At 36.1% G+C, this 23,825-nt stretch overlaps 2 protein-coding genes across 3 annotated transcripts; one reads left to right on the top strand and one right to left on the bottom strand.

The window, feature by feature from the left end:
* Positions 1–6,622: 6,622 nt before the first annotated feature.
* LOC145004121 (disease resistance protein RUN1-like) lies at positions 6,623–13,565 on the top strand. Of its 2 annotated transcripts, none has more exons than XM_078963018.1 (9): positions 6,623–7,114; positions 8,028–9,132; positions 9,232–9,306; positions 9,491–9,715; positions 10,149–10,892; positions 11,415–11,997; positions 12,361–12,458; positions 12,925–13,033; positions 13,244–13,565. In XM_078963018.1, exons 1-8 carry the CDS (start codon positions 6,654–6,656, stop codon positions 13,000–13,002), a joined length of 3,369 nt encoding a protein of 1,122 aa, XP_078819144.1. In that variant the 5' UTR covers positions 6,623–6,653; the 3' UTR covers positions 13,003–13,033; positions 13,244–13,565. The 2 variants fall into 2 exon arrangements, with proteins under 2 accessions (XP_078819144.1, XP_078819145.1); XM_078963019.1 differs by having other exon boundaries at positions 7,008–7,114; positions 7,842–9,132.
* Positions 13,566–17,862: 4,297 nt separating this feature from the next.
* Positions 17,863–23,479, bottom strand: LOC145004122 (disease resistance protein RUN1-like). The gene is made up of 6 exons (XM_078963020.1): positions 23,223–23,479; positions 21,282–22,377; positions 20,671–20,736; positions 18,987–20,061; positions 18,294–18,879; positions 17,863–18,200 (listed from the first exon to the last, which is right to left on the bottom strand). The coding sequence occupies exons 1-4, from the start codon at positions 23,423–23,425 to the stop codon at positions 19,795–19,797; spliced, it is 1,632 nt and encodes a 543-aa protein (XP_078819146.1). The 5' UTR covers positions 23,426–23,479; the 3' UTR covers positions 17,863–18,200; positions 18,294–18,879; positions 18,987–19,794.
* Positions 23,480–23,825: the final 346 nt, after the last annotated feature.

Raw genomic sequence — 23,825 nt, 5'->3', positions numbered from 1 at the left:
GAGAATGGTTTTACCGAATGGTATCAATACGAACTCCTAATGATCATATTGAGCTTTGATTCAGAAAATGATGCGAAGATTTGGGCCAAGCTTGACACTATATTTCATGAGGGTCCAGTCAGAGGGAAAAGTTGAGATGAATGTCCTTTTCATAACAAAGTGTATCAATATGATTGGGATTCAATCGATATGTGTCAAGGATAATATCAAAGTTCTTTATTGAAATTGACATTAGATCAATGAGGAAAGAATGATTAATCAATGTAAGGATGTAGCTCGAGGAAAAGTCACTAGTACACTCATTCTCACTGGTAACCATATTGACGGAAAATGTTTCGGTTATTAGACGAGGACTATGTTTACGAAGATATTTGAGTGAATGACTAATAAAACTTTCTTGACCCTAGATTCGAAAGGGATGTGAACATAAGAATAGTCGGAAAGAAATATACCCGCGATGTTAGTGGGATTGGCGGCTGCTTCCTCCTGTTTCAAAACTAAAACCATTCCGGCGTTGTTGACATTTTTGGGGGTTGCTGCTTTTGGACAGTTTCGCTTAAAATGTCCAATTTCTCCGCAACTATAGCAGACTTGCTTGATACTTGATTCAGAAGTTTGTTCGAGGTGTTGGACTAATGTCCTGTAGTTTCTAGCAAGATGACCTTCCTTGCCACAGCGTTTGCAATTCATCTTGCGACATGGGCCATAAATATAATGATGATAACTACACCTGCTGCACCAAGAGAGATTACCAGCATATCCAGTGACAGGTGCTTGAGCCTTAGACGAAATAACAGGAGTAGTGGTAGCTGGAACTATAGGAACAACGGTAGGATTGGTAGCAACTTGGACTGCCACATTTTTGAGCTTTTTGGAGGGTCCTTGGGAACTCTGACCTTTCCGCTTTTTGCTCTTATCGTTTTCATTCTTATGCTCCTGAACATTTTCATGGTCTTGGGGATAAGGGTTATGTCCTGAACCAATAGACTTGTTAGGGTTCAAGATCGTCATTACAGCCGTCACTGCAGCAGAAACAGCCAGCTGGAACATCACAGGGTCGAAGCGAGATGAGGGTTGCGACGGAGGGCTGTTGTTTCTTGAGCTGGATTCTTCCTTCGAAGACATTTTGATCTAAAGTGATTAGGAAAAAGAGTATGGTAAGTCCTCTACATTAAATCAAGAGATATGAAATAAGGAATATCTCTTTAAGACTAACATACAATTTTTATTAAGCGATAAAGCAGGATTAAATTATCAGGACTGATAAATTATCGTTAAAGGAATGATCGAGGACAACGCTTGAATGAGGAATTTCTACTACAAAGTTGGATCCGGAAATACTCCCATAGTATTTCACGATTTACCGCAACGACGACTCGTTGTTTGTAGTATTCGGGTAAGTTTTAGGTATGCTGCATTCCACAGTCACTCCCAAACACATGTTGGCCGTGTCTTGAATGAATATAGTTGATCAGGCTATATTGATCCTAGACACGACTACATAACTGCCCAGGTTTAACTGCAGCATACAACACCCAATTACTTATGTTCTATTCTACTTATAGATACGATTCTCGACGGCTAGGATACTTGTATACTTTTTGAAAATACTTATATTTTGAAGTATACTTTTAGTTCAGAGCACTTAGGCCCCTTAATGTTTATAGTCTTATACCATGTAAGGTTTGGTATACTCGGTTCACTATAAACAAGGGCTCTGATACCAATCTGTCACACCCTGAAAACCGAGGGCGGAAACATTTCCGGGGCAGACTCCACATTGAGTATCAAATCCAATGCACATAGTAAGCGAAGTAAAACACAAAACATTACATTACATTACATAGATATCATTACATCAGTTGAAAAGTAAAGTAGTACAAGTTTCATAGTTACATAGTTTATACAAAAGGAAGACGTGACTTCCATTTGCTCCGTCTTCAACAAAAGAGCGCAGGGATACCTGTCTAAGAAGAACCTGAGGATACAAGCAGTTTTAAAATCAGCAAAGAGCTGGTGAGTTCATAAGCAGTTTATTTTTATGAAATGGTATAAGATTCCTCTTAAATTCTGAAAAGGTTATGACCCAAGAAAATCCCATATTTTCTTATAAGTAATTATTAGTCCATTTGATTACTCACACGATACTAGATATATGAATTCACTAACCCAGGAAAATCCCATATTTTCCTAAAAGTAAGGTTTTAGTTTTTAAAATCACATTGTAAAGTTTAAAACTATAAAACTATCACCCAATACTAATTATGAATTCAAATCATGGGATTACCATCCCGTACCAAATATAGATTTAAAACCATGGGATTACTATCCCGTATAAGATATAGTTAAAATTCATGGGATTACTATCCCGTAACAGAAAAGATCATGGGAAAAACATCCCGTACGAGTATAGATATAAAACCATGGGATCACTATCCCGGACTAGATACAAATAGTTTGATAATACCATGGGATCACTATCCCGAAAGATAGATAGATTCTAAAACCCAAACAGTGAATAAATTAATATTAATACATGTTGTGAGTCGGGTAACCATACTAATACGACAACGTGACCTCCTTGACGTTTGGCAGACGTCGAAACGATATCCAGAAATTTGTCACCCCAGGCGTGCCCGCCTAACTGTAGCTAGCAGTTAAGGTGTGGGATTGTCAATCCCGAATAGCTCTATTCACAAATTCCGCGCTCTCCTTCCAGGAGACTCTGGTTACACTTCCGGGGAGGATTTACTGATCATCCATAAAGGGTAGTGACTATCTCACAAACCAGTACTAAACTATTCACCGGGTTCTCATAAGATATCGACATACAAAAGATTACGAAACATAGTATAGTAAATATATAGATACATACAATGAAATTATCTGACAATACAATCAAATGATACGGAGATAAACTGAATCAGACATAGTTTATCTAGTAACCTTATATAGATATCAATACATTATAAAACGAATAGTAAAGAACCCCAAATTATTCCCATAATAATTTGATTAGTTTTGTTATTTCCTTAACTAAAATCCATTTAGTTATAATTGATAAATCATTCCTTATGCTCAGCATAATACATAAGGAGTAAAAGTGTTTATAAGTTTGTCAGATATTGTTTGAAACAAATAAATTTTATGATTTGAAAACAGTTACAGTTTGCTTGTATCCCCCCCCCCCTCCCCTGAAAACATTGAAAATGGTGAAAAAGCCGTAGGGGTATGAACTCACCGGACGCGAAGTTGTGTCGGATGGAAAGCTAAACGTCGAACCGAGGTTTGAATATGAGTGAAGTTCCTATTGTAATATTAAATAATACACACAATATATATCTAATTAGATTCAAATAACTAATTAGACACACTTGAACATTTTAAAATGCGAAAACACTCCAAAATGAGCGTTTGAAGGGACCCGGGTGGCGTTATAGGACATGAATGGCTAGGATTTAGAGTTTACTCTCCAATGGTAGACTCTTAGGGAATGTTTATGGCCTAAACACCACATCCCCATGAGTTTACGGCCGTAAACTCATGGTGGGTGTTTTTATGTGCTAAATGGCTTTAAATCAAATAATGGGTGTTGTTAGGTTTGGCTTTTGGACATTTGAAAGGGATTAAATCATTATATGGATTAATAGAAGAGCTTATGGCTATAAACTAAGAGTTTACGGCCGTAAACTCTTACCCACATCCATCTAAATTAATTTGAAGGCCAAGGATTAATCACATGTGATTCAACTCATTTTTACAAGGCTTAGGGTGAGTTTGGGGCTTCAAATGACATACATCTATGAGTTTACGGCCTTGGAGCATATGCTCTGGCCGTAAACTCTCAATTAGAGGGTTTATGATGTGTTTAAGGCTTCTAAACTATTTTTGGTTGGTTCCCTAATTTATTCCAAGGCTTTTGGTGGTGTTGGATGGCATTCTAACACTTTAGAAATGATTTTATACCCATGTTTGAGGAGTTTACGGCCCAAGCATATGGCTTGGCCGTAAACTCATACAATTCTCTCAAAATTGATGTTTAATGAGTTCCAAGTCCATTACATAATTTCTAAAAATCATAACTAGGGCTTGATTGAGTTTAGGGAGGGTTTAAGGGCTTAAAACCCCTTTAAATGTGAGTTTACGGCCTAGGCACCTTCAATGGCCGTAAACTCATATACAATGCTTCAAGTTATAGTTTAAGGCATTCTAAGTCCATTCCACAAGGTCATTTAGTCATGTCTAAGGTCCATTTGAGGTTTGCAAGGGTTTTGTTGCTCTAAAAACCCCACTTTCTTGAGTTTACGGCCTAGTACTGTTCTAGGGCCGTAAACTCATAATAATGGTCCTAATTAAATGTTAAAACTCGAATTCTAAAGCTAGAGAGGTTGTACAACAAGTTATGGAAGGTACCTCAAGGATTTGGAGTCTTAAATTGATAATTTGGACCCTTAACTTTGGATTTAGGAGAGAGGTTAGAGAGAGAGTAGAGAGAGGAAGAAAAAGCTTCAAATGGGTGCTTAAACACGTTTATATAGGTTCTAAAACTTGGACACGGTGGAATTCTACCCGATACTGACCTTAAACGGGGCTTTTGGTCGCACCCGATTAAGTTTCCGTCACTCGGCGGGGACGTTTCCAAACTTTTTGAAATAAACATTTTTGAGCTAGTTTCATGAGTTCCTAAAGGGTTTGGACACTCAATGGATTAAAATAAATATATAAATTTAATTAATTTAACCAAAAATGGGAAAAGAAACGAATTGACTAACGGTGAATTTTTACGGGTAGAACGGGTTTTCGACGATGGAAAACTTCGGGTTGTTACACACAACCTTATGGTTGGAATGGCCCGGGCCACAACCTTATGGTTGGAATGCCACGGTGTGTTGACTTACAACACAATGCAATACAGTCTCAACCCCACCATACCATGTCGACATGCGCATAACAATTAACATATAACGAACAAAATATAATCATATAACCAGTTAATTGACTAGAAATAATATCTATCTATTACTACTGTATAGCAACATCCTAGATACCAGGATACATAACCAAAAGGGGTTGGTATTGGTGCCTTCGATGCATAAGAAAAGTGAGGAAACTCACCTCACGGTCTGAAGAATAACTGAACAAGATATTGCTCCAAATACCTGCTCTACAGGTCACCTATTCAATAGATAGAGACCAAGGCTAAACAATAGCTCAAAATACCTAAAATACCCTTAAGTCAAACTTGGTCAACCCAGGTCAAAATCAATGGGTCAAGGGAGTCCACTTGGTCCACTCAGCTGAGTACCTGCGTACTCAACTCGATCCTACGTTTGGCATAATCTTGGCTTGACCGAGGTCGGGATTTTGACTGCATACGCGTGGTGTACGTTGGGGTACGCACAACGTACTGCCATAATCTTCTTTTCTCAATAACAACTTAATGCAATAGGCTCTTACGTCCAAACTTCATATCCAAGGCTGAAATACTACTAAGAGTCATAAAATTTTCCAACTTTATGACTTTTCATGTCCATTAAGTGCTTAATACACAAAATCCCAACATCTTAATGCCTTAAGACCTTCGAGAGCATATTTTTATGACTCAAGACCCCTCTTAATGTATGAAAGGACGACTTATTTGGTTAAGAGCATGGCATGCTTAAGAATCACCATATTTGGGACCAAAAGTGCCCTAAATGAAGAAATGGATAGATCTACAAGATAGGGTGATCAAGTTATGAACTTTTTACCTCCTCAAGGTCGCTAGGAAGGAGATAATCTCATATCCAAGTTTCTTCCAAGCTTCAAGCTCTTCTCACCACCTTCTTCTTCAAGAATGCCACAAAACACAAGGATAAGCTCAAGATGCACTCTTCTCACTTAGGGTTAGCTTGGGGATCATTTTTCTCAGATGGAGGCTAGTGAGGGAATGAGAAATGAGAGATAATAATGCTTAAATATGGATGAAACCCTAAAAAATAGGGTTTGAAGTTTTACTGTGTACGCCTTGCGTACACGGTGTACGGTTTGCGTACACGGTGTACGGCCAACGTACTAGGGTCCGCCCAGCATAAACAACATACGCTTGACGTACTAACTTCCTGGCCAAAATTACCGAAATGCCATTATGGGCCATTCTTCCAATCTTTTTGAACCCAATGTTCAAAATGCAATGTTCTTTCATACTTAAGGTTAAAATTAAAATACCTCATTGTCGGGATGTTACAGTAACCCTAATTACGGGTTTTCACATTAATCAACAAATAACAAGACTCTTTGCATACTTGATAACGGAAAAGTCATTATTTTTTAAATATAAAATAGCATATTATCGTGTACAATTAATCAATCGAGAACTTCAATAAAAATATGATTTTTCTATAAATTAAAAATAATAATAATAAAACTTTACTAACAAAATCCCATAAATATATTTCAGAATCATAGTGGAACAAAATCAAACAAAACCACGAAACCCAAAGTCCAAAACCACATAATAAAATACTAACAATCATTTCGCGTGCAAATTTTTTATTTTTGTTGGTCAGTAATTACGGAAAGGTAGATCACTCATTAAAATTTGTTGAGAATGACACCACCCATGTGACAAAATCCCTTTAATTTCAATCGCTTCCCGTTCGTCCTCTACAATCATGAGTTCTCCAGTGGCTCATTTTGGCACGTATGACGTCTTTCTAAGCTTTAGAGGCGAAGATACTCGAAATGCTTTTACAGATCATCTCTATGAGGCATTAGTGCAAGCAGGACTTCGCACTTTTAGGGATAATGATGAAATAGATAGAGGTGAAGAACTGAAGCCTGAGATCGATAGAGCAATCAAAGAATCGAGGGCTTCAGTAGTTGTATTATCAGAGAACTATGCAACTTCCACATGGTGCCTTGAAGAGCTTTGGTTGATTCTTGAACAAAGGAAGAAGTGCAATCACTATGTTCTACCGGTGTTTTATCACGTTGATCCTTCAGATGTAAGGAAACAGAGTGAGCCTTTCAAGATAAAAGTCAATACCTCGCCAAGGTGGACTAATGATAACGTGAATCGGTGGAAGGCGGCCCTTACGAAGGTTGCCGATTTGACTGGTCTGGTTCTTTCAGGGTAAGTTTCTCTGTTATTTTCCAAATACATTTCAACTGGTTCCACTCAAATACAATTTTATTGAGGAAGTTGCTATGCTCTGAAGTGGTTTAAGGGGGTTGTTTGTTTGCCAGTTGAACAACAATCTTAACCTACGAATTGGTAAGTTTCTTTGTTGTTTGTTAGTGAAGCTTGGAGAAATGACTCTAGTGAGATTTTGCAATCTTTTAAGAAACAAACCATAAATGTTATAGGTTGAACTTGTTGAATTGTTGTCTTTAGTATACAAGTGTTTGATTATTTTAGTGTTTTGCTGTTGCCAAATTACTTTGTTGCATAACCTTCCCATGTTTAGCATTTGGACAATTGTGGATATTGAAGCATGAAATCTAGCATGGTTGTGTAGCTTCTGATCGGAACCCACATAATCCTTGTGTCATGTAAAAAGACACGGTCATGCCACTACTAACTATCTAAACGTTGACCTTTTTCTACATTTTATTTGACCTGTGTTTAACAGTTGATTTTCGGAGGAAAATAATTATGTACAAATTTTTATAACTCCCAAGAGTGTATAAATTGGAAAAATGAAGTCATTTTTCTCTTATTAGCGTAGGCTTCTTTCAGGATTGTTTTTTTCTCTGCTCTCTTTCCCTCCCAAAATATAGACCGAAAGAAATTATTCTTCCTTTCCATTTCTCCTTTAAATGATAAAAAGTAAAACAAAGATGTTCATGGGGGATTTCAGGAATGATGTGTATAATTCTAATCGGGAGGAATCTTGGGACTATTCTAGCTCGGTGAACCACGGGTTTTTGTAGTGGAGCTTTGATTCCTTAAGCATCTCATCCTTAATTTGTTGTCTCATTTGTGTTTTTTTTTTCAGTTCTTTTAACTTACATCAGACCTTTCTTATGTTCTTGTTTTGTTACAGGCCTGAAACACAACTTTTGAAGGACATTGTTGATATTATTTATAATAAACTTGATTGCAAACAAGTTTATCTTCCATCAAATCTAATAGGGATGGAAACTCGGGATAAGGAGATAAATTTCTGGCTAAAGCAATCTGATGCCGAATTTTTGGCAATCTGTGGGATGGGAGGAAGCGGGAAAACGACATTGGCCCGATACATTGTGTACTCAAATTCCCAAAACTTTGAAAGCGTTAGTATTGTCGAAGACATTGGAAGTAGATGTAAAGAACCACATGATTTGCTTCAGTTACAAGAAAAACTTTTTAGAGATATTTCAGGAGGCAAGAGGAGGAAAATACCCAGTGTTAGTCAAGGTACAATCAAGATTGAAGAGGTCTTACAAGTGAAGAAGGCACTTATTGTTCTTGATGACATTGTTGAACCGAGCCAGTTGGTAGCTCTTCTTGGATCCAGTTACATTAACAAACAAAGCAAGATAATAATAACAACTAGGGAAAATAATATAGGAAAATGGTTTGAGTCCAAACCTTGGAGGTGTCAAGAGTGCCAAATGAAATTACTAGATGAGAATGAATCATTACAGCTTTTAAGTCAACATGCCTTTGGATCGAAATGTCTGATGGAAGGTTATGAAGAGCATGCAAAACAGGTATTGCAGTATTGTGAAGGAAATCCATTGGCTCTTGAAGTTTTGGGTTCCTTGCTAGCAGAGGATAGTAGCATCCTATTTTGGAAAAGTACATTGAGCTTATTGGGAAGAGATATTGATTCTGGAATTAAACGTGTACTGATTAGGAGCTACAACTCTTTGCCACATGACTCTAACAAACAGTTGTTTTTGCATATTGCTTGTTTCTTTGTTGGCAAAGACAAGGATTATGTGGTGAAGATATTGGAGCCTGATTACTCAGCAGTATCTGGGATTAAAACCCTAACTAATAGATGCCTTTTATCTCTTTCACTAAACAACAAACTAATGATGCATCCTTTGCTTCAAGAGATGGGGAGAACAATAGTACACCAAGAATCACCAAAGGACCCTGCAAAACGCAGTAGAGTCTGGCGTAATAAGGATTCTTATGATGTTTTGCGAAAAGGAAAGGTGGGATGCCTTTAATGTTTATGTTGAAGCTTATTTTTCCTTTCACACCCTTCACTTTTGTCTGAGATTCAATCATCCATTCTCTTCTTTTTTAATTAGGGTTCTGAAACACTGGAAGGACTAGCACTTGACATGAAAATGTTGACCGAAGAAAAGATGAACCATTCACTCACGGTAATATATATATATATATATATATATATATATATATATATATATATAAAACAAGTAAAACTAAGGCCTGATCTTGATATGTATTCAAAAGAAATTATGATGATTTTCTTAGCTGAACATTATTTCTACGTTATTAATTCTAGATATGAGGTATGCTTACTATCTCTTTATGGTAAATTTGTAGTCATTAGACCTCAAGACTGATTCTCTAAAAAAGATGGACCACCTAAAAGTGCTCCAGCTTAATTTTGTGCATCTCACTGGATCCTACGAAAATGTTTCTGAAGATTTAAGATGGCTCTGCTGGATTGGGTTTCATAAAAGAATCATACCTCCCAACTTACTCATGGAAAGCTTGGTGGCCATAGATATGAGCTCTAGCAACTTGGAAGCATTCAATCCACCCATTGTAGGGAATTGTACATCCTCTATTTACCTCTTGTCCTTTTATAGGCCTGGTTTGTTATACATGCCATGACATGACATGTTATGACGTGATATGATATGACATGACATGAGAACACAACATAACACGTCTTATTGTGTTTATCATGCATTGAACTTTTGATGGTATTAAGGCCAATAGTACGGAAATTGCAATCTTTTGTCCCACCAAATAGGTGGAGCAAGGTGGGACAGGGAATCGTTCCCAGTCTCTCGTTTGTGCAAAAGACGTAAAAGCCCCTTCTCATCCTCACCATCAAGAATACCCCTAAAACATTTGTCTAGTCCCGTATAGTTGAGTCCACTTGTGTATAACAAATGCAGCCTTGACTTCCAAATTGTTTATGGTCTTTATGGCAATATACCATGCTAAATAAATCCTTTCACTTTTGCAACAGGTTCTTCCATTACTACAGATTCTAAATCTTAAAGACTCTCACAATCTATTGTTAATTGACAATATTTTCAGACTCCCTAAGCTGGAGACTTTGATTCTTGGGAATTGTAAAAGTTTGGTTCATGTTTGTGAAACCATTGGAGGCCTTACAAGTCTTGTTTTACTGGATATCACTGGGTGTAAACGCTTGCGCAAGAAAGTAAATCTGTTAGCAGAGACAAATGCAACTACTTCTGGTGGTGGAATTACAGAACAACCTTCCTTTTTTTTGCCACGTTCAGTGCAACGCCTATTCCTTAAGGACTGCAACCTAAAAAATAACTGTTCCTTTCCTCTGAGCTTCAGTTTCCAACCTCTCTTGCAGTACTTGAATCTCTGCAATAACCTATTTGAATTCCTTCCTGATTACAGTCATCTTAAAAATCTCCGGGTGCTTGACTTGAGTTTATGTTCCAGACTTAAAAGCCTCCTATGTCTCCCGAATACACTTGCAGAATTGTATACATATTATTGCAAGTCACTGGAGAGAATAACTTTCCAATCACCTCGATTCACATTGCAAGAATTTGGCTACCAAGGTTGTATAAATTTGAATGAAATTGAAGGCTTTATCAAACTGATACCGATAGCCACATTGAAAGGAACGGATTTGGGACATATGAAGTGGCTAAAAGAATATCAAGATCATGAAGTTCGCTTGGTTGGTGATGATGAGCTGACCATAGGCAGAAGTTGGCAAGTCCAGGTTCGTGTTCCTCTCTTAACCCCGTTTGTTACATAAGACCAGACAAGAGGCCTTGTTTAGTATGTGGCATGCATTGGATAAACAGTTGCAACTTTTGTCCATTAATTTGACATCAGTATTTGCAGTCCGAGTATAATGCACACCAAAGACAGTGCCTATTTAAGTTTGGTCCCGTGTATTCTTTAATTGGCTGCAACACCGATAGCTTGGAGAGTTGGATAGGAGGATTTTAGGCAATTGTCTGTGGTATTAAATTCTCAAAGACTTCTACTTCTAGTGAGAAAAGAACCACAAAAGTAGAAATAAACTAGCCACTAATTATCACTACTAGAAAATAGGATTTAATGGCCAACATGGCCTTCATTCGGTCAATAAAAACAAACTTCCCCATGATTCTCATATTTCGGTTTCCTTCAACAGCGTAAGGACATGCTTGAGCACACACAAGCATAATTAAATACTACCTACAAGCTGATCATATATGAACGACTAATGATTGAACTCTATTGCTTGTTAGCACAGATGTTGTATGAATTTAATATAAGGAGCACATCTCTGCCACACATAGAGGATCCAAACATGAGACCTGAGTATATATCAAAATCGTCATCTTTGTCCTTTGAAGTGCCTTTTCCACCTAAGAACAAGACGCTCAAAGGACTAGATGTAACATTCAGATATAAAATATCAGGAAACGAATGTGTATGGTTTGCTAAAATCAGCACGACCAATGATGTTGATTTCATATACAACCCGAAAGTATTTGGTGATCCTGGATTTGATGAAGTTGGTGTATGGTTAAGCTATTGGCCAATTGGAAACATATTAAATGCTGGAGATAAAGTTAATGTGTGTATTGATGTCATTAGCGGATTGGAGGTATACGAATGTGGTGCAAGCTTTGTATATATTAATGATGGCTTAAGGTATGAAACTCCTGAAAATGATATGGAGGGGGTTGAAAATCTTGGAAATCTGTCAGACTTTCGGCTGAGCTCAGGATCATACTATCTTTGTCGGCGTGATTTCTTTGAGTTAATGGAGGTCGGCAGACTCCCACGTGGTTGGTTTAGAAATATAATTGGTGATATGGTTGACCATACAGGTAAATCATTCAAGTTAAGCTAATTTTGGGTGTGTGTTTGTTTGTTTTTCTTAGTACATACATAGTTATTGTCTTTTCAATGAAGTGTCTCATTTAAGTCATTTGGTAAAAAGTAGTTTGACCTTCGGTGATTTTATCTAATACAATAATATTCAACTTGCCCCGGAGCCTAGTGGTTGGGGTGAGGAATTCCGCACACAAGATCAAAGAAACCGTGGCACACTAAAAATATTGATAGTGTTCTGCGGTTGACCTCTCATATGGACCCGGACCAGGTTGATGTGGGTCGTTCAAATGATACGGTTTACTATAATATTTAACCATATACAGTAAAGAACGTTCCTAAGGTCACAATTGTTACAGAGGTACGAGGATGGAGCAATATTGGTCGACCTAAGAAGTTGAACCCGTCATTTACGGAGTTGAAATATGTTAGTTGCATCATCCATGGTCCTGAATCGGTAAGTATGGTCTATTAAATATCTTTTTGCTATGATTTATTACATGAGCTTGATATGTTGTTTTGTTTTTACTTGATGGGCTTAATGAGACAGAACTTAATCCAACAAACTATATGTGGGCATTTCTTATTGATTTGGTGTAATTAACCAAAGACTCTTTTCACATTAAGTCCTCTCTTTCAATAAATTTGCCCTCATTTATGTTTTCCTTCTATTTCCCCAAGTATGCCGTCATATTCTTTGTCATCATTTATCCAGACAATAATTTACAACTTTATCTGGACAAGACTTGATGGGACACTAAAGAAACTAGGCCTTAGATGGTTTTATGAAGGCTCTTATGCATTATGGTTTGCTAAATTGTTATTCTTTGGTTTAGTCTTCGTAAATTGATGCCAAGTAGGTCGTAAATAATGTCATAATCAACTTTTTCTAACCTCAATTTGGTATTTTATTAAAAAACCAGGAGCAAGTTTACAAGATTCCAAAGAAGCCTAAATCACTATTTGTCAATAAAGCGACGGAGTTCACGTCAAGCATGTAATAACCTTGTTTATTGATCAACAAATTACGAGGTAATGAATGAACAATGATGTGAAATATGTTTATGTTATGGTGGTGACTCGACTGAAATTAAAAAGATAACAATGTTAAATTCAATTTTGATATGGATCTGTGCTTTTGCAATGACACATAGTAATGTATGACAATTTGATAAAACTTGTAGAATCGTTTAAAATCATTAATCATTGATTTTTATCGTAATTGTTTAAACAATGAAACAGATACCATCACTTACAAAAAGGATAGTTAGTTGTACATGGGAGCTGAGATGAGGATATGTTATCACGATCAAGTTTGCATCTGGGAGAGCATGTCGCTACCTTGGAATGCTTATGTTAAGTTGTGGAGACCGGTCAACCCTTTGACCTTATAGTTGTAGGCAGACCAAGTTTAGGGCAAATTTATCAGAGTTTATGTCTTGACCTTATTGACAAATTTTTAGTATTATGCCATCTTTATATGGATCCCTTGAGTTCATGTAATCTACGACAAGTAAGAAAAATTGTAATTCGGTAGTGTCAATAAAATCTCTCTATTTTGTTTTCTTGTGGACGAAGTCGATCACTCTAATCGTGTAAACCACGTTAAATATATCTGCAAACTGATGAGCTGATGGCACATGCAAAACGCGCACATGTCCAATAGCAACACGTTCCCTAACAAAATGTAAATCTATTTCCACATGCTTGGTACGTTGGTGCTGTATCGGGTTTGAAGATAAATACATAGCACTCACATTATCGCAAAAAGTCAACACGTTGCACTGATCAACCATGTCTACTGTTCCGGCTTCTTCCTCTTCAGCGATTCCATCTACCTTAACCATGGTTTGTTCTCTTACTAACGCGTACAACCAATTCAGCTTCAAATTAAATGTGGATGGTTCTCGATACAAGTTGTGGAGACAAATCTTCTCCAATATGTGTCGTGGCACTATGTGTTATGGGCATATCTCAGGCAAATCTAAGCCTTCAGGAAATGATGATGAAGAATGGTTCTCAGTTGATGCCCGTATCAAGTTCTTGTTCTACAGCACATGTGATCCGAGCCTACTTCAAATTATTTCAAGCGATGAATGCACTGCCAAAGAACTCTGGGATAAGATTGAAGAGTTTTTCCGTAACAACAAAATGTCTCAGATGTTGCAGCTTCAAGATCAGTTCAGAAACACCAAGAAAGGTTCTCACTCTATCACTGAGTATTGCCATACTCTTAAAAATCTTGCTGATGACCTTCGAGATGTGGACTCTCCTATCACAGAAATAGAATTGGTAATACAAATTCTAAGACAATTACCTCCATCATACCACAGCCTTGTGGATGTAATTACCAATTCCAAGCCATTCCCCTCTTTTTTGGAAGCCAAAAATATGCTTCTCTTGCATGAATCACGTGAGGCTGCCTGAGACTCAACTATTGAGTCTATAATGTCCCAAAGCTCCGCCTTGTATTCTTCCTCAAACAATAATGGCAGAAACAAAAACAGATGGTCCAAGAATCGAAATGCTCAAAAATTTGCAAGTAAAAATCCCAATACAAGTGGGCAACCGGATCCTCCACACACCTTTGCTGGTGTATTGGGTATTGCTCATGCATCATCCCCTTCTCATAGTTTTTTTGGACCTGCTGCTACTGTTTTTCCGCCGCCTGTTCCATCTTATAATGTTGTTCCGCCTGCTCTGCCTTAGCAACATCCTTTCCTGCCATCGCCACCTGGTTCAACAGTTGCTGTGCATCAGCAGCCTTCCAGCTTTGGTCCATCACCTCTACAATACCTCGGCCAGCAACACTTGCAGCCACCAGTTGGTCAGCACTCTCAGCTGCACCCTCAAGCTTCTCCACAGCTTCGACAGTCGAGTTACTCCCAACAACAATCACCCTCGGCTTCTTCTTTTGGGGGTCACCCACAAGCTACACCACCACTTCACAGATTTAGCATCGGTGTTTCAGGCTATGTCAGTTCAACAAACTCCTGACAACAACTTCTACATGGATTCCGGGGCGAGCTCGATATGTCCTTGTATTCCGGTAACATGATTTCCCTAATACCTTGTAACTCTAAATCTATTATGGTTGGTAATGGTGCTATACCTCCTGTCACTCACATTGGTCAAACAAAATTTCCGCACTCACATAACCGTCTTGCTTTAAATGATGTTCTAGTCTCAAATAAAATAGTCAAAAATCTTGTCTCTGTGCGCAAATTTACTGTTGACAATTCTGTTTCTGTTACATTTGACCCATTTGGTTTCACTATGAAGGATTTTAAAACAGGTGCTTCCATTCAGCGTTGTGACAGTGTTGGTGATCTCTACCCTATTGTCTCGTCTCCTCCTTCAGCTACCACCTATGTTGCAGTATCTCTTCCCACGTGGCATCGGCGTCTTGGCCATCCTGGCTCCTCTATCTTAAAGTTCCTGCAATCTCGTCGTTTTATTTCTAGCTCTAAAAATAAACTTCCCATCTGTCATGCCTGTCAGCTTGGGAAGCATTGTCGATTACCTTTCTCATCTTCTACTACTAAAACTTCTCGTTTATTTGAATTAGTTCATTCTGATTTGTGGACATCTCCTGTTAGTAGTATGAGTGGTTTTAAGTACTATGTTCTTTTTTTGGATGATTTTTCTCATTTTCTTTGGGTGTTTCCATTGCGTGCTAAATCTGATGTTTTCTCTGTCTTTACTTCGTTTCAAAGCTATGTTCAAAATCAATTTAAAACCAAAACACAACTGTTGCTTTAGACAATGGACAAGATAACTCAATAAGGAAATTGCGAAGCCATGTAGCCTCAGCAACCACATTGCCCACCCCGCGATACTCGGCCTCATCGGAGGAGCGCGAAACAACGTGTTGACGTTTAGACGACCAAGAGACAAGATTATCTTCCAGATAGACACAAAAACCCGAAGTTGAGCGACGCGTGTGAGGGCAGCCAGCCCAGTCAGCATCAATGTAAGAAACCAAGCGATCAAGTGAAGAGGGGCGTAGAAAAAGGCCATGAGACAGAGTACCCTGAATATAGAGAAGAATGCGTTTGAGAGCAAGGAGATGCGGTTCTCGAGGATCATGCATGAACAAACAAATCTGTTGAATAGCATAAGCAATATCAGGACGAGTGAACGTAAGATATTGAAGAGCACCAGCAAGACTCCGATAGAGACTTGGATCGGATACAGGAGCACCATCAGGAGGGAGTGAGCAACATAAGCGATGACAGAAGGGACCCTTGAGATCAGCAAAACATGTGACGTGAGGGAGGTGGAGCCAGGACGTCAATCACACAAGGAAGGAACAGCAAGCTTTTCTTGAACTAGTCTTGAACAACCGACCACAGAAGAACAAAATCGATCCAGGAGGGAGCGAGAAAAGAAAAAAAAATAGTGTATGCAGTGTTTTCTGTGAACGTACGTGAGAGGAACAAGGGGTAGGAAACCCTAGCTCGATACCATGTTAAATGTGGAAAAGCCCTATCGATTAGGGATTAGGAAATCCTAGCTCGATACCATGTTAAATGTGGAAAAGCCATGTCGATTAGGGATTAGCATTGCATATATATATATATATATATATATATATATATATATATATATATATATATATATATATATAGGACTGGGTGAGAAGTGTATTAATACCAAGAGAGAGAGATTTAGGCTAATGAATCATGAAAGCCATGGTGGCTAATAGTTTCATAGTATGTGTTCAAAGTGTATTCAAGGTGTGTTCTTTACCCAAAGATAAATAGGCTGATTACATAGAGATTACATAGCTGGACAACACAGCTGTCCACTACACTATCTCCCTAGATTTACACCACCCACTACACTATGTCTAATACTAGTTTCATCATCATAATATGAATACTCATATAAATACATTCTAATAATAAGTATATCAGTTGTATTTGATTTATACACATATTATAGTAAGAAATGTTATGATATAAATAAATCACAATGACCCTATTCATTTTATACCAACTGCATAGGCAGTGTACAAGACAACTTTGTGGTAGCCCTGTCGAAAATACCCGATACCCGAATTACCCGTTCGATTTTTTCGGGTATCGGGTAAATTTTTCCAAGTAATCGGGTTACCCGATTTTTTCGGGTCGGGTAAAGGGTAAATTTTTTGGGTTTCGGGTATACCCGAATTACCCAAATTTTTTAAAATTTTTTTTTGTAGAGCTCGTACTATATAGCAGATATTTGATCATGCTTAAACTAACTATCATTATTGTAAAACATAAATATATTTATTATGACAATACGACACTAATAATATTAAAAGTAATTTTTATATATCATCACGTTCTTTAAAACTTAATTGTTTTCTAGATTATAGTTTTTATTGCAACTAACAAACTCATTATCTTGACAAAACTTCAGAACATGGCAAAATTTATGGCTACATTTATCTTAAACATTTTAAACTTTTAAATTAAGACCTTTAGGTATTTGTTTTTTTAACATCTTATTAGATTAATTAGTTGATATCTCATGTATTATTGACTAAAAAATCTCAATGTTCAAAGCTTGAGTAACTTCGTTTATGTCTCGTTTGTTTATATAAACAAGACTAATAAAGCACGACGTATTTAAATTAAGACCTTTAGGTATTTGTTTTTTTAACATCTTATTAGATTAGATTAAGTTGTTAAAAAATTACTTGATATCTCATGTATTATTGACTAAAAAATCTCAATGTTCAAAGCTTGAGTAACTTCGTTTATGTCTCGTTTGTTTATATAAACAAGACTAATAAAGCACGACGTATTTATTTCATTAAATTTATTTTAAGGTGAAATGCAAAAAAAAAAAAAATTATATATTTCGGCTAATACCCGAATTACCCAAACCTGACCCGATACCCGAATTAACCAAACCCGAATTACCCGAATTTAGTTTGGGTAGGGTAACGGGTAATTTTTCTAACATGAAAAACCCGAATTACCTGATCCGAATTACCCGAAACCCGAAAAAATTACCCGTTCAACACCCCTACTTTGTGGACCCTTCACATTATTAAGGTAACGACTTTATGCAAAAGAAAAAATAAGGAAATATTACAGAGAAAATTTACCAATTCAGGACCATGGATGATGCATCTAACAGTTTTCAACTCTGTAAATGATTGATTCAACTGCTTAGGTCGGCCTGTTTTTCTCCATCCTTGTACCTATGAAACGATTTGTCATAAGATAAACTTTCTCTATTTGAAGCATAAATCTAAGTACATATGCATAGAACTAGCTTAACAAAATGGACATACCTATAAAGTGAATAGTATCTCCAACTAAATTTCTAAACCAATCAGGAGTGAGTCTGTCCACCTCCATTAACTCAAAGAAATCACGGCGACAAAGATAGTATGATCCTGTGCTGAGTTGAAATCCAGACAAATTTCCTCCAAGAATTCCCACCCATCCGTTGTTATTTTCCAATATTTCCTCAGCTACTTTATCATCAGTGTAAACAAGGCTTACACCACATCCGTGGACCTCTAATCCACTCTTTACAACAATAGACACATTTACTATATCTTCAACATTTAAATTGTTTCCAATTGGCCAATAGCTTAACCATATACCAACTTCATCAGAATCAGGTTTACCAAAAACTTTGGGGTTGTACATGAAATCAACACCATTGGTTGCACTGATTTTACAGAACCATGCACAATCATCACTTAATATTTTATATCTGAAAGTTACATCAAGTCCTTTGATCTTCCTGTTCTCAGGATCTGAAGGCACGTTAAAATACAAAGACGAGAATTCTGATACATACGTAGGCTTCATGTTTGGATCCCTTATGTCTGGCAGAGATGTGCTCATTATATCAAATTCATACAACATCTGTAACACACAAGGACTAGAATTCAGTCTCATATAATCAGTTCATAGGTGGTATGTCAATGTGCTTGTGTGTGTTTATGCTTGTGCTTGAAAGAGATTCAACTAACCTGTATACATGAACTTCTGCCTTTGGTGAGCTCATCATCACCAATCAGGCACACCTCATGATTTGGATATTCTTTCAGCCACTTCATGTGTCCCAAATCATTTTCTTCAAGTTTGGCTACAGGCACCAATTTGATAAAGCCTTCGATTTCACATAAACTTATACAGCCTTCATAGCCAAACTCTTGCAATGTGAATCTAGGTGATTCAAAAGTTATTCTCTCCAGTAATATACATACAATTCAGCAAGTGTACTTGGCAGACATAGAAGCCATTTAAGTCTCGTGCAAAAACTCAAGTCAAGGACCCGAAGATTTCTAAGATGATTGTAACAAGGTAGGAACTCAAATAGACTATTGCATAAATTCAAGTACTCCAAAGATAGTTGCACACTGAAGCTCAGAGGAAAAAAATCAGTACACTCAAGATTGCCGTCCTTGAGGAACAGCTGTCGTATTGAATGTGGGAAGGAAAAGGTAGGCTGTTTTTCAACACTTCTATTAAAAGTAAAAGCTTCTAACCCAACTAACAGATTTGTATGTTCCATCATGAACAGGCTTTTACACCCTGTCATGTTCAGCACTGAAAGATTCTTTAATTCTCCAATCGTTTCACAAATATAAACGAATCTGTGACAGCTCCAAAGAATCAAAGTCTCAAGATGAGGAATCCTCGATAAGTTGCGGATTTCAAATAGATTGTATGAATCTTTAAGATTTAGAATCTTCAATGACTGAAGAACCTGTTGCAAAAGTAACATGATTTATGTAGGATTAGATGTCTGCATGAAGACAATTAAAAACTAAGAGGCTACATGGATAAGCAACAAAAAAAGGATACTGAATTCCTTACCATGGGAAGTTCAAATACTTCCAAGTTGCTATAGCTCATATCTATAGCCACCAATTTTCCCATGGATAAGTCAGAGGGTATAGTTTTTAGATGGAAGCCAAACCAGCAGAGCCATCTTAAATCTTCTGAAACATTCTGGTAGGACCCATCAAGATACACAAAATTTAAGTGGAGCAATTTTAATTTATCCATCTTGTTAAGTGCATCTGTCTTGAGGTCTAATGACTGCAAATTTAACATGAAGAGGGAGTGTAAGCTTACATCATATCCAAAAATAAATTCACACAAGATTCCATGTGTTGAGAACCAATCAAGAATCTTCATATCCTAGATGATTGAGTGTGATGATTCAGGTTATAATTGGAGCCTTCCCCTCCTCCACCATACACTATATATATATATATATATATATATATATATATATATATATATATATATATATATACACACACACAAGCAGACACATACACACAAAAACACACACCTGTGTGTATAAAGAGTTAATTAGAGGGTTATTGTTATTTGGCAAAGCAGGACATGTCATGTTGCCACTTCTTTAATACTATCATTTTTTACTAATATACTCATTTACAGCAAAAAGAATTTACAAAGCAACCTGCTTTTCTTAAACAAATTTCTTCATCTCCCTTTTGTACTTCCTTTTTCATATATATACATGAAACAGTATAAATCCAAAATTGATAGATAATCTAAGAAATTATAATTAAATCTAAACAAAAAAAAAACAAAAAAAACAAAAAAAACAAAAAAAAAAAAAAACAAAAAACAAAAAACAAAAAAACAAAACTTCAGTTTTTAGTTATTCTATCTTACCTTGACTGGAACCTCTGTCCTTAACATTTCCAAGTCAAGTGCTAGACCTTCCAATGTTTCTGAACCCTAAAAGGAAAAAAAATGATAGACTTCAGAATCTAAATGAAATAAGATGTGAGCATAAAAGTAGGTTTAAACATATATATATATATATATATATATATATATATATATATATATATATATATATATATCCGGTAAGAAATTTTTTTTGGTAGGAAGGTAAGAAGTTTTTTTTTCTACATATTTTTTTGACGAACAAAATAAATGAACCACTAGATGATTCATTTGTAAGATGATTCACAAGAAAAAATTCCCAAAAAAACATCTTTATGATTCATTTTTAAGTAAATTAAGAAAAAATTCATTTTTATGATAATTTTAGTGAATAACAACAAAATCATTGTATAAATGAACCATCGAGATGTTTTTTTGATAATTTTTTCTTGTGAATCATCTTACAAATGAATCATCTAATGATTCATTTTGTTTGTTCGCGAAAAAAATATGTAAAAAAAAAATTTCTTACCTTCCTATCAAAATTTCCTTCTTATTTGATCTTGACTATATATATATATATATATATATATATATATATATATATATATTACCTCTCCTTTGGTCAATATCTTATAAGAGTCACTATTAAGCCAGACTCTACTACGTTTTGCAGGGAATTTCAATGCTTCTTGACGAACTATGTCTTTTCCCATCTCCTGAAGCAAGCTATGCATCATCAGTTTATTGTTTGGTGAAACAGAAAGAAGGAATCTGTTGGATAGGATTTTGATCGCATAGTAATCGGGCTCCAATATTTTTTCCACATAATCCTTGTCTTTTCCAATAAAGAAACAAGCAATATGCAAAAACAACTGTCTGTTAGACTCATGTGGCAACAACTCGTAGCTCCTAAGGAGTATACATTGAATTCCAGAAACAATCTCTTTTTCCAATGACCTCAATGTACTTTCCCAAAATGGGATGCTATTATCCTCTGCTAGCAATCGACCCAACATTGCAAGAGCCAGTGGATTCCCTTCACAATAATGTAATGCCTGTAGTGCAAGCTTCTTGAAACCTTCTGTGGGAAATTTGGATATAAAGGCATGATCACATAAAAGAGAAAGTGATTCATCATCATTCAATAATCTGATTGTGTATTTTTGACACCTCCAAGATCTTGACTCAAACCATTGGTCTGTGATTAGAACCCGGGATGTTATAATAATCTTACTTTGTGCATTAATCTTCCGAGTTCCAAGTAGAGTGACTAACTGCCTATGATCAGTAATGTCATCAAGAACAATAAACACTCTTTTTGTTTGTAAGGCCTCCTCAATCTTACATGTGACTTGAGAAACACTAGGTATTCTTCTATTCTTGCCTCCTAGAATATCATTCAGAAGTTGTTCCTGTAGCTGAAGCAAATCATCATATCTTTTACATCTGTCACTAATCTCTTCAAGAAAACTCATGTTGTCAAAAGATCTCCAACTTGAATTGTAAATATACTTGGCCAATGTTGTCTTACCACTTCCACCCATTCCACAAATTGCTAAAAAGTTGACATTAGGTTCATTTATAAAGGATTTGATATCCTTGTATCGAGTGGCCATCCCTGTTAGATTGACTGGAAGATGAAATTTTTTATAATCCAGTTTATTGTAAATGGTATCAACAATTTTCTTCAGAAACTCTGTTTCAGGCCTGTAACAACACGTAAAAAGTGAACATGTTCATTGGATGGAATTTAAATATTCATTGATATAACTGAATGAAAATTGAATAATAATAAACTTTCCAAATGTATCGGACATACTAGTATAGGCTTAAATTTTATTACCATTAGGTTTTCGAGAAAGATCAAAATTAAATGTTAAACACAATCGAAGTGTTTAGAATGATACAGCCATATAGAAGATTTCTTAAACTTAGTTAAAATAAAATAAAATAAATTGATAGGTTAATCAGAATATGAAAATTGTTTTTCTAGTTTCCGGGTTCAAAAGAAAGCAAAGGGAAAAAAAAAATTTGTGTTCCCGAGTTGAAAGGAAAATTAAACTGCAACTTTACAATTATACCCCTAATGATAAATATATTACCAACAATTATGGCCAAGCATGATGATGAATCCACAAGGGTAATTTAGTCATTTTATGTTAGTCAACACCATTCTTATGACAATAACAAACATTAAGGACAATATGTGTTCAAATTGAAAACTCAGAACTTGATTCAAGAAAAGTACATAACCATAGGGACTATTTTTGTAATTTACTCCAAAAAAAAAATAGCCATCACATTTTGTTAATTAAATTACTTTTTCACCTACTTCTTCAAACATCCCAATCCAATCAGAGATCTTTTTACGGTTCTTATGTTAAATTCACTGACATCACATGCTTAACAACTAAAGCTTACCAGGTCATAATTTGAAGTAGAGGCCAATATTTAGCTAGAAGTTAACTTTAATAAACCTCAAATTATTAGATCAAAGTAGCATCTTTAATCTTTAATAATAAATAATCTACAAGAAGAGACAAAAGGCATACCCGGAAAGAATCAAGCCAGCCAAAAGAGCAACCTCCTCAAGAGCTTTCTTCCACAAGTTAACGTTGTACTCTGTCCACCTTGAAGAGTCTTTGACTTGGATAGCAAAGGTTTTATTGTGTTTCCCCACATCAGAAGGATCAACGTGACAAAAAACAGGTAAAACGAGTTGATTGCACTCCTTCCTTTGTTCCAGGATCAGCATAAGCTCATCAAGACACCAACTGGAAGTTGCATAGCTCTGTGACAATACACCGACTGTAGCAGGTTACATCCGGTCATAATGGTTATATGTGAACACTTCCAAAAAGTTGGTTACCAAGATGTGTACAAAAAAATAGTTACCCAGATGTGAACAAACCGAAAAGTTAATTGCCTTGATAACTCAATTTTTTTCTTTTTTACTTTACCTTATAATTTTGATTTGGTATAAAATTTAACTTAGATGATAAATATTTTAAAAACTACGCCATTTTGGTAAATATCTTTTCAAAATAAACTACTTTGGTTTAAAATTAATAATAATAATAATAATAATAATAATAATAATAATAACAAGACTCTAGATTTGACATGGAAAAAAACACATCGTCGTTTTATAGAAT

Source organism: Lactuca saligna, chromosome 7, assembly GCF_052625555.1.
Source record: "Lactuca saligna cultivar CGN05327 chromosome 7, ASM5262555v1, whole genome shotgun sequence".
Lineage (NCBI taxonomy): Eukaryota > Viridiplantae > Streptophyta > Magnoliopsida > Asterales > Asteraceae > Lactuca > Lactuca saligna.
The sequence above is the reverse complement of the archived record's forward strand: the minus strand, read 5'-3'. Positions and strand labels throughout refer to the sequence as shown.